Raw genomic sequence first — 11,597 nt, forward strand, 5'->3', positions numbered from 1 at the left:
AGCCTCACCTCTAGTTGGCCTGTCTACATACTGAGTCAAAAAACCTTCCTGCACGCTTTGAACAAAAACTGACCCCTCTAACGAGCTAGAGCTATAACAATTCCAGTCAATATTAGTCAAGTTAAAATCCCCCATAACAATTGCCCTATTACTTTCACTCCTAAGCAGGATTGACTCCGCAATCCTTTCCTCAACCTCTCTAGAACTTTTAGGAGGTCTATAAAAGACTCCCAACAGGGTGACCTCTCCTCTCCTATTTCTAATCTCCGCCCATACTACCTCAACAGATAAGTCCTCATCAAACCTCCTCTCTGACACTGTGATACAATCTCTGACCAATAATGCTACCCCTCCCCCTCTTCTACCTCCTTCCCTACTTCGACTAAAACATTTGAACCCCGGGACCTGCAGCATCCATTCCTGCCCCTGCTCTATCCATGTCTCTGAAATAGCCACAACATCGAAGTCCCAGGTACTGATCCACGCTGCAAGTTCACCCACTTTATTGCGAATACTCCTGGCATTGAAGTATACACATTTCAAACCCTGCTCCACCCCACCTCTGCAATGCCGTGCATTGCAGTCCCCATCCATGCATCCCTCACTTTCAGCCCCACTACTCAGGATCCCTCCCCCCCCCCGAATCAGTTTAAACCTCCCTGCATGGCCTTAGCAAGAAGAAGGAACTTCTTCTCCCAGAGGATAGTGAATCTTTGCAATTCTCTTCCCAGTTAAGCACTGGAGACTACCTCATTGAATGTGTTTAAGTCACAGATAGATAGATTTTTAACCATTAAGGGAATTAAGGGTTATGGGGAGCGGGCGGGTAAGTGGAACTGAACCCACTATCAGATCAGCCGTGATCTTATTGAATGGCGGAGCAGGCTTGAGGGGCTAGATGGCCTACTCCTGCTCCTATTTCTCATGTTCTTATGTAATAGTCTAATCCTGCTTTTTCTCCATAACCTTTGATCCCATTCGCCCCAAGTGCGATATCCAGCCGCCTCTTGAACACATTCAATGCTTTGGCATCAACTACTTCCTGTGTTAATGAATTCTACAGGCTCACCACTCTTTCGGTGAAGAAATGTCTCTTCACCTCCGTCTTAAATGGTCTACCCTGAACCCTCAGACTGTGACCCCTAGTTCTGGATTCCCCCACCATTGGGAATATCCTCCCTGCATCTACCCTGCCTAATCCTGTTAGAATTTTATAAATCTCTATGAGATCCCTTCTCATTGGAGTGAACTCCAGCGAAAACTGGAGGATATAAATGCGTTGGAGGTGGTTCAGAGGAGATTTACTAGATTCCAAAAGAGAAAATGCTGGAAAATCTCAGCAGGTCTGGCAGCATCTGTAAGGAGAGTAAAGAGCTGACGTTTTGAGTCCAGATGACCCTTTGTCAAAGCTCTGTCAGCTTTGGTCATAAGAACAACAATGCAAATATTTTTTTAAAGTGTGAAAATTGTAAATGTTGATGTTCAGATAGACTTGGGGGTAATTGTACAAGATGCACACAAAGTTAGCATGCAGGTACAGTAAGCAATTATTGCAAGGGATCAGAGTACAAGAATAAAGAAGCCTTGTTGCAAATGTACGTGTAAATATTCACTGAAAACGCTACACAATGCGCAAGTATAAATTTGTGGTCCTCGGTTCAGGAGGAGTTGGAAAGTCAGCTTTGACTGCGCAATTTGTTCAAGGAATATTTGTTGAAAAGTATGATCCAACAATAGAGGACTCCTATAGAAAGCAAGTTGAAGTGGATGGACAACAATGTATGTTTGAAATCCTGGATACAGCTGGAACTGAACAATTTACAGCAATGAGGGATCTTTACATGAAGAATGGACAAGGTTTTTGCATTAGTTTTTGATGAGACCACACTGGAGAATTGTGTGCAGTTTTGGTCTCTGTGTTTAAGGATGGACATACTTGCAGTGGAAGAGGTACAACAAAGCCTCACTAGATCGGTTCCTGCAATGACAGACCTGTCCTCTGATGAGATTGAGTAAATTGGGTCTGTATTCTCCGAAGATTGGAATAATATGGGGTGGTAATTGACTTGACAGGGTAGACACAGAGGTTGTTGCCCCTGTTGAGGGATGTGGAAGATGCTGCATATCTGGCGGGGCGGTGTGGTCTATTGCAGCTTTTATTTTTCATACCACCTCCCACACTGGATCTGCATTACTCCCTCTCCCTGGGTACTGATTCACTCAGCACCCCCACTCCCGTGGGGAGAGGAACCTACCGATTCTCCGTCCCTCCGGCTGGTTTTCACTTACCGGGTTCCTCATTAAGCGGTCCAGTTTCAGGCGCTGTTCCTCGGCCGCGCTCTTGGGGATGACCAGCGGCTGCGTCAGCTTCTTGGACGGCCGCTTGTTTCCGTCCGCCATCTTGGAGAGCTGGCACGGGCGGTAACGTCACTGAGCCGCGACCGTCACGATCTGACAACGTCATCGAGTTACCTACCACTGGGATGCGCATGCGTGGCTCACAGGACTCCAACTGTCAGTGGGGTAGAAGTTGCTGTTTGTGGATGTGAGCACTGAGTGAAAAATACTTACTAATGGAATGCTGAGGTGGTGAGAGAGTAAATCCCTGATTCCTTCATAAATTACTCAATATCAGCCTCATAGAGAGGCAGCATTGTCAAACAAGTTGCCTCACGGGAGACTGCTGAGTAAAATAAGGGCCCATGGTATTCGAGGCAAGGTACTAACATGGATTGACGGACGATTGGCTGTCAGACAGAAGGCAGAGAGTTGGGATAAAAGGTTCTTTCTCAGAATGGCAACCGGTGACAAGTGGTGTCCCACAGGGTTCAGTGTTGGGGCCACAGCTGTTCTCTTTATATATTAACGATCTAGATGACGGGACTGGGGGCATTCTGGCCAAGTTTGCCGATGATACAAAGATAGGTGGAGGGGCAGGTAGTATTGAGGAGGTGGGGAAGCTGCAGAAAGATTTAGACAGTTTAGGAGAGTGGTCCAAGAAGTGGGTGATGAAATTCAACGTGGGCAAGTGCGAGGTCTTGCACTTTGGAAAAAAGAATAGAGGCATGGACTATTTTCTAAACGGTGACAAAATTCATAATGCTAAAGTGCAAAGGGACTTGGGAGTCCTAGTCCAGGATTCTCTAAAGGTAAACTTGCAGGTTGAGTCCGTAATTAAGAAAGCAAATGTAATGTTGTCATTTATCTCAAGAGGCTTGGAATACAAAAGCAGGGATGTACTTCTGAGGCTTTATAAAGCACTGGTTAGGCCCCATTTGGAATACTGTGAGCAATTTTGGGCCCCACACCTCAGGAAGGACATACTGGCACTGGAGCGGGTCCAGCGGAGATTCACACGGATGATCCCAGGAATGGTAGGCCTGACATACGATGAACGTCTGAGGATCGTGGGATTATATTCATTGGAGTTTAGGAGGTTGAGGGGAGATCTAATAGAAACTTACAAGATAATGAACGGCTTAGATAGGATGGACGTAGGGAAGTTGTTTCCATTAGCAGGGGAGACTAGGACGCGGGGGCACAGCCTTAGAATAAAAGGGAGTCACTTTAGAACAGAGATGAGGAGAAATTTCTTCAGCCAGAGAGTGGTAGGTCTGTGGAACTCATTGCCACAGAGGGCTGTGGAGGCCGAGACGTTGAGCGTCTTCAAGACAGAAATTGATAAATTCTTGATTTCTCGAGGAATTAAGGGCTATGGGGAGAGAGCGGGTAAATGGAGTTGAAATCAACCATGATTGAATGATGGAGTGGACTCGATGGGCCGAATGGCCTTACTTCCGCTCCTATGTCTTATGGTCTTAAACCTCACTTTCTATCTAGGTTCACTAATGTCAGATTAAAGAACAAAGAAAACTTCAGCACAGGAACAGGCCCTTCGGCCCTCCAAACCTGCGCCGATCATGATATCCTAACTGAACTAAAAAAAACCCTTCTGCCCTTACTCGGTCTGTATCCCTCTATTCCCTCCCTATTCATGTACCCATCCAGATGCCTCTTATATGTTGCTAATATGCCTGCTTCCACCTCCTCTGGCAGCACATTCCAGAAACACACCACTCTGCGTGAAAAACCTGCCCCGCATATCTCCCTTAAACTTTCCCCCTCTCATCTTGAACCTGTGTCCCCTTGTAATTGTAAAGATAAAGCAGTCAAATACATTGCTAAATGTGGAGGAATTCTCTCCTCACCCACAGTGCACAGTCACATTCAATCCCATCAGTATACAGTAACCACAGTGCTCCAGTAGGAGTCACGGGAGTAGAAGGGGAGAAGACTCGGAGACAAAAATCTGGCTGGATCATTGGGAGATTGGAGACAACAGCAATATTCATCACTGCAGGGAAAGCATATGGAAGGAAAGAACAAGCAGGGATTGTCGGGGTAAAGTGTTGTGGGGGATTGGGTGTTGATGGAGGAAGAGGAGGTGTCATAGGGCAGCATGATGATGCAGTGGTTAGCACTGCTGCCTCATAGTGCCAGGGACTCAAGTTCAATTCCAGCCTTGGGTGTCTGTGGAGTTTGCACATTCTCCCCATGTCTGCGTAGGTTTCCTCCAGGTGTTCCAGTTTTCTCCCACACTCCAAAGATGCATAGGCTAGGGGGATTGGCCATGCTAAAATTGCCTCTTAGTGTCCAAAGATGTGTAGTTTAGGGGGATTAGCCATGGTAAACATGTAAGGATGAGTTCGTGGGATGTTCTTTCAGAGAGTCAGTGCAGACTCGATGGGCCGAATGACCTCCCGTACTGTAGGGATTCTATGGTTCTATTCTATAAAACAAGACAGGTAGAGATGCCAGCATGCAGCCTTACGGGGAATTTGATTTGACAGGGGAGAATGGACTGGGTAGGGGTGAAAGGCCATTAGAGACAAGATGGCATAAAGGTACCCATCGAGCAAGGAATCAGTTGGTGTGGGGAAGCCTCAGAGCAAGTGGTGGGTGGTGTCAATCACAGAATCCGGGGGCGGGGGGAGGTGCAAACCGAGGGGTGGTTATAGGAGATAACAATCAAAGAGGGTGGGTACAATAATTGCACAGCCGTGCTACCAAAGTTAACTTTTTAATTTTATGTGACCAACCCTGAAATTCCCAGCAGAGGTAGAAACAGCCTTGCTGACCACAATGCCCTCTTATCTCCAATGACCTTGTCCCAAGACCTGGAGAAGCCTAGCTTTCTTATGCTCTCAAACTCTGGGATAGGTGCACCCTCAACATTCCCAGAGCTGGAGCTGATGGGGTCACAGATGGAGGGAACCTGGAACATATGGTCAGCCTTAGAGAGACCTGAGTGGGGGCTCACCTGTCACTCCTCTTCCCTTTGGTTACCTGAGAGCTTCTCCCTGCCTGCTTGAAGGGAAGGGTCACCTAAAGGGAGGCTATGGTGACTTGTTCTTCTTGTGTCACCACTGCCAAAGCTCATTCATGTCTGCAGTGATGGAGTGCAGGTGTTTGTGCATCTCCTGCAGCAACTGGGCACTCTGCTGGACCAGATTCTCCATGGCATCCACTACCTACCCCTGGAATGTGCATACATGTTGGTGCCACTACATCAGTGGCACCAACATGTATGTTTCGTGTGCCACTCTGTTGAGAGAACCTGACACATCTCATGCTGTATCTCCAGCATCTTCTCCATGACCACTCCCAGAGGCTCATCATCAGACTAGGTCTTTTGCACATCAGTCCTCTGAATGCTAATGACCTTAACTGTCCTTTGCCTCCTCCTGCTGTGGACATATGGCTCTGAGGTGACCACTAGTGTGTGAGTCCCAACCTAAACTAGATCCTTGACCCACCGAGGTGTGTTTCTCTGGGCTGGTGGAGGGTGTAGGTGAATGCTGTCATTGTCACACTAGTCTGCGGGCTGGGGCTGAGCTCAGAACCGGTCTGGTTGCACCCTCTTCCTGCTGCCACCTGTACTGGAAGGAAGAGGGAATGAGTAATTGGATGGGCTGCTTTGCATATTTCACAGAGCCTCGCCCTCAGGCTTCAATGAGCAGAGATTAACCATGCTTCCCGGCTTGGGAAAGCCGGCTTTTTGTTGCCACATATACAGTCAGAGTCCTCCACTGCCAGCTCAGCAGCCCTCTCTTCATACGGTGTGAGGAGGTGGAGATTAGGCAAGACCCCTCTCGCCTTATCCCTCTTGCGTCTGTTGTATGCTGTCTTCTCTTGTGTGAGGAAAAAATATGGTTCTTAAGCACTTCTGATACAGGTTTTGATTTGATTTGACTTGATTTATTATTGTCACATGTATTAACATACAGAGAAAAGTACTGTTTCTTGCGCACTATACAGACAAAACATGTCGTTCATAGAGAAGGAAACGAGAAAGTGCAGAATGTAGTGCTACAGTCATAACTAGGGTGTAGAGAAGGATCAACTTAATGCAAGGTAAGTCCATTCAGAAGTCTGACAGCAGCAGGGAAGAAGCTGTTCTTGAGTCGGTGTTATGTGACCTCAGACTTTTGTATCTTTTTCTCGAAGGAAGAAGGTGCAAGAGAGAATGTCCAGGGTGTGTGGGGTCCTTAATTATGCTGGTTGCTTTGCCTAGGGAGCGGGAAGTGTATACAGAGTTAATGGATGGGAGGCTGATTTGCGTGGTGGACTGGGCTACATTCACAACCTTTTTGTAGTTCCTTGCGGTCTTGGGCAGAGCAGAAGCCATACCAAGTTGTGATACAACCAGAAAGAATGCTTTCGATAGTGCATCTGAGTCGTAGCTGACATGCCAAATTTCCTTAGTCTTCTGAGAAAGTAGAGGCATTGGTGGGTGACATAATGTTGCCAATCTCCACCACCAACCTATTGGTGACAGTGTGCCACTACTGCTAGTCCCCAAGGGCACTTTGGCAGTGTCATGGTGACCTTGCAGACCATGTGACCTTCTCATCCGCGGCTTCGGCAAACCTCGGGACCACATGATGCCCGACCAATAGGAGGGCAGTGTGCGTGATTTGGAGCTGAAGTGCAGGCTTTAAAACCCGCAGTTGGGGCCTGGACAAGCATGTCGTGATAGTTATGATAGTGCATTATAGAAAGCGTTCTTTCCAATTGTATCACTGCTTGGTATGGCTCCTGCTCTGACCAAAACCGCAAGCAACTACAAAAGATTGTGAACGAAGCCCAGTCCATCACGCAAACCAGCTTCCCTTCCATTGACTCCATCTACCCTTCCTGCTGCCTCAGGAAAGCAGCCAGCATAATCAAGGACCCCACGCACGCCAGACATACTCTCTTCCACCTTCTTCTTTCGGGAAAAAGATACAAAAGCCTGAGATCACATACCAACCGACTCAAGAATACTTCTTCCCTGCTGCTGTCAGACTTTTGAATGGGCCCACCTTATATTAAGTTGATCTTTCTCTATACCCTAGCAGTGACTGTAACACTACATTCTGCAGCCTCTCCTTTCCTTCTCCCCTATGTATTCTATGAACTGTATGCTTTGTTGTTTAGGCGCAAGAAACAGTACTTTACACTGTATCCCAATACATGTGACAATAATAAATCAAATCAAAAGTTGTTCTGCTGTAAATAATTCTTGTAAATAGTCTTTTCTTCCCGTAAATAAATAGTTGTTACATTACCAGCTGTTTGGCCCACCAGTAGTTCTGTTATTATATTGGAGACAAGGCAAAAATCCAGCATCCATCTTAGAGACAGGATGTATCTGCATTTAGAACGGAACAATCTCATTAGTGACAGACAGCATGGTTTTGTAAGAGGGAGGTCGTGCCTTACAAATTTGGTGGAGTTTTTTGAGGAAGTGACAAAAACGGTTGATGAAGGAAGGGCCGTGGATGTCGTCTATATGGATTTCAGTAAGGCATTTGACAAAGTCCCACATGGCAGGTTGGTTAAGAAGGTTAAGGCTCATGGGATACAAGGAGAAGTGGCTAGATGGGTGGAGAACTGGCTTGGCCATAGGAGACAGAGGGTAGTGGTCGAAGGGTCTTTTTCCGGCTGGAGGTCTGTGACCAGTGGTGTTCCGCAGGGCTCTGTACTGGGGCCTCTGCTATTTGTGATATATATAAATGATTTGGAAGAAGGTGTAACTGGTGTAATCAGCAAGTTTGCGGATGACACGAAGATGGCTGGACTTGCGGATAGCGAAGAGCATTGTCGGGCAATACAGCAGGATATAGATAGGCTGGAAATTTGGGCGGAGAGGTGGCAGATGGAGTTTAATCCGGATAAATGCGAAGTGATGCATTTTGGAAGAAATAATGTAGGGAGGAGTTATACAATAAATGGCAGAGTCATCAGGAGTATAGAAACACAGAGGGACCTAGGTGTGCAATTCCACAAATCCTTGAAGGTGGCAACACAGGTGGAGAAGGTGGTGAAGAAGGCATATGGTATGCTTGCCTTTATAGGACGGGGTATAGAGTATAAAAGCTGGAGTCTGATGATGCAGCTGTATAGAACGCTGGTTAGGCCACATTTGGAGTACTGCGTCCAGTTCTGGTCGCCGCACTACCAGAAGGACGTGGAGGTGTTAGAGAGAGTGCAGAGAAGGTTTACCAGGATGTTGCCTGGTATGGAGGGTCTTAGCTATGAGGAGAGATTGGGTAAACTGGGGTTGTTCTCCCTGGAAAGACGGAGAATGAGGGGAGATCTAATAGAGGTGTACAAGATTATGAAGGGGATAGATAGGGTGAACAGTGGGAAGCTTTTTCCCAGGTCGGAGGTGACGATCACGAGGGGTCACGGGCTCAAGGTGAGAGGGGCGAAGTATAACTCAGATATCAGAGGGATGTTTTTTACACAGAGGGTGGTGGGGGCCTGGAATGCGCTGCCAAGTAGGGTGGTGGAGGCAGGCACGCTGACATCGTTTAAGACTTACCTGGATAGTCACATGAGCAGCCTGGGAATGGAGGGATACAAACGATTGGTCTAGTTGGACCAAGGAGCGGCACAGGCTTGGAGGGCCGAAGGGCCTGTTTCCTGTGCTGTACTGTTCTTTGTTCTTTGTTCTTTGTATTACAGACGACAAGAAAAGAAGCACTTCCCACTCTGATATAAAGAGGTAGCATCATGTTGTTTTGTGGTAAACTCAAATAATTTGATGCAAATAAAGAAAACTGAGTTCCATACAAAGAATATATACATTACATCTTTTAGAGCCAACAGCATAGAGGGGGAGGAGAAGCAGAGGATTATCTGGCTGACAGCTTTGCGGCATCCAGAAATATAGGGTAATAAGTTTAACCTACCCAGAGGCTCCTGATTCAAAATAATTCATCACACTCGTAGAGTTGGTCAGGAACTATTATCCCCCAAAGCTCATTCTCCAGAGATAATTTAATTTAACAGGGATGGCCTCTGGAGAATCCATTGCAGATTTCATGGCCAGATTAAAGAAACTGGTAGAATATTGCGAGTTTGGAATGTCCCTGAATGCTATGTTAAGGGATAAGCTGGTACGTGGGATAAATAACACAGCTATCCAAAAGAAACATAGAAGATGGGAGCAGGAGGAGGACATTTGGCCCTTCGAGCCTGCTTTGCCATTCATTTCAATCATGGCTGATCATACAACTCAGTAGCCTAATCCTGCTTTCTCACCATAACCTTTAATTCCATTCGCTCCCCCCCCCCACCGCACCCAGGTACTATATTTAGCCTCCTCTTGAATACATTCAATGTTTTGGCATCAACTACTTCCTGTGGTAATGAATTCCGCACTCTTTGGTTGAAGAAATGTCTCCTCATCTCCGTCTAAATGGCCTACCCCAAATCCTCAGACTGTGACCCCTGGTTCTGGACTCCCCCACCATCGGGAACATCCTCTCTGCATCTACCCTGTCTCGTCCTGTTAGAATTTTATAAGTCTCTGTGAGATCCCCCCGTCATTCATCTGAACCCCAGTGAAAACAATCCTAACCTCGTCAGTGTCTCCTCACACATCAGTCCAGCCATCCCCAGAATCAGCCTGGTAAACCTTCGCTGCACTCCCTCGAGAGCAAGAACATCCTTTCTCAGAAAAGGAGACCAAAACTGCACACAATATTCTAGGTGTGGCCTCACCAAGGCCCTGTATAGTTGCAACAACACATCCCTGCTCCTATACTCAATACCTCTCGCAATGAAGGCCAACATATCATTTGTCTTCTTCACCGCCGGCTGCACCTGCATGCTTACCTTCAGTGACTGGTGCACAGGAACACCCAGGTCCCACTGCACACTCCCCTCTCCCAATTTACAGCCAAGAAATTGCTAGTGGAGTCAGAACTTGACTTAAAAAAGACTATGGAAATAGCTTTGTCCATGGAGAGCACAGAAAAAGGCACTCAAGAACTGCAAAGCACGCCTGAAGCGAAGTCCACCAGCTAGGGAGAGAGGCCATGAGCAGCAGCAGCATTAGAGTTGAGAGTGCCTTTTCAAGCAAAGGACAGGAGACTGAACTGGAAAACAAGCCATTTTTGACATGTTTTAGATGTGTGTGTAACTATGCCTCAGAGAAGTGCAGCTTTTGGGATGCGGAGTGTTTTGGGTACGGTAGAAGAGCTACCTGAGGCATAAATGTAGAATGTTCAGTTCAGAAGAGGGACAAAAGCCAGCGTTGGTCCACAGTATGGAGGAGTGCCAATCACCTGAGCGAAATGTGTTGACAGCACGGTACGGTATGGTAGCACAGTGGTTAGCACTGCTGCTTCACAGCTCCAGGGTCCTGGGTTCGATTCCCGGCTCGGGTCACTGTCTGTGTGGAGTTTGCACATTCTCCTCGTGTCTGCGTGGGTTTCCTCCGGGTGCTCCGGTTTCCTCCCACAGTCCAAAGATGTGCAGGTTAGGTTGATTGGCCAGGTTAAAAATTGCCCCTTAGAATCCTAAAATGCGTAGGTTAGAGGGATTAGCGGGTAAATATGTGGGGGTAGGGCCTGGGTGGGATTGTGGTCGGTGCAGACTCGATGGGCCAAATGGCCTCCTTCTGCACTGTAGGGTTTCTATGATTTCTATGACACTGAGCCACATTGATGTGGGCAAAGCGGCCTCAATAACCATGACACTGCTGGCAAATGTATGTCCTTTGAAGGTGGAAGTGAATACCGGGGCTTTGGCAACAGTCATTGGAGAACAGGATGAGGTCCAACCATTAAGGTTGGAAACCACTGCAGCCAGGCTCACCATTTGTATGGGAGAGGCACTTAAAATCAAGGGGATCACAATGGCTCCAGTACCTCTCGGACAACAGTTCGCCCAGCTCCCACTTATTGTCGTACTTGGACAACGACCAAGCCCTTTGGGGAGAGACTGGCTCCAACATATTCAGCTAAACTAGATAGAGATATTCAAACTGAGTGAGGGGGGACGATGCAAATTCATCTGAAGATATCCCATGGTTTTCCAAGAAGACCTAGGGAAAATAAAGGGACTCTAGGCTAAGATATATGTAGACCCCACGCTGAAGTACTACCAAGCACAACCAGTCCCTTATTCCAGGTTGGAAAAGGTGTAAGCAGAACTTAAATGTCTAGAAGATCTGGGCATCATAAGACCAGTGCATTTTGTAGAGTTGACCAGACCTATTGTTCCTGCCAACAAACCGGACAAGTCAGTCCACATTTGCAGGA

The 11,597-nt window shown here is 47.1% G+C and overlaps 1 protein-coding gene across 3 annotated transcripts in view; it reads right to left on the bottom strand.

Annotated features, from left to right (window-relative positions):
- The window catches only part of prkrip1 (PRKR interacting protein 1), a 65,271-nt gene extending 62,851 nt beyond the window's left edge, over positions 1–2,420 (bottom strand). For all 3 annotated transcript variants that reach the window (XM_078225217.1, XM_078225220.1, XM_078225218.1), the window contains exon 1: positions 2,290–2,420. In XM_078225217.1, the coding sequence (XP_078081343.1) occupies positions 2,290–2,400 (111 nt within the window). In that variant the 5' untranslated portion in view covers positions 2,401–2,420. The remainder of the gene's footprint in view (positions 1–2,289) is intronic.
- Positions 2,421–11,597: the final 9,177 nt, after the last annotated feature.

This window comes from Mustelus asterias, chromosome 12 (genome assembly GCF_964213995.1).
Source record: "Mustelus asterias chromosome 12, sMusAst1.hap1.1, whole genome shotgun sequence".
NCBI classification, from domain to species: Eukaryota; Metazoa; Chordata; class Chondrichthyes; order Carcharhiniformes; family Triakidae; genus Mustelus; species Mustelus asterias.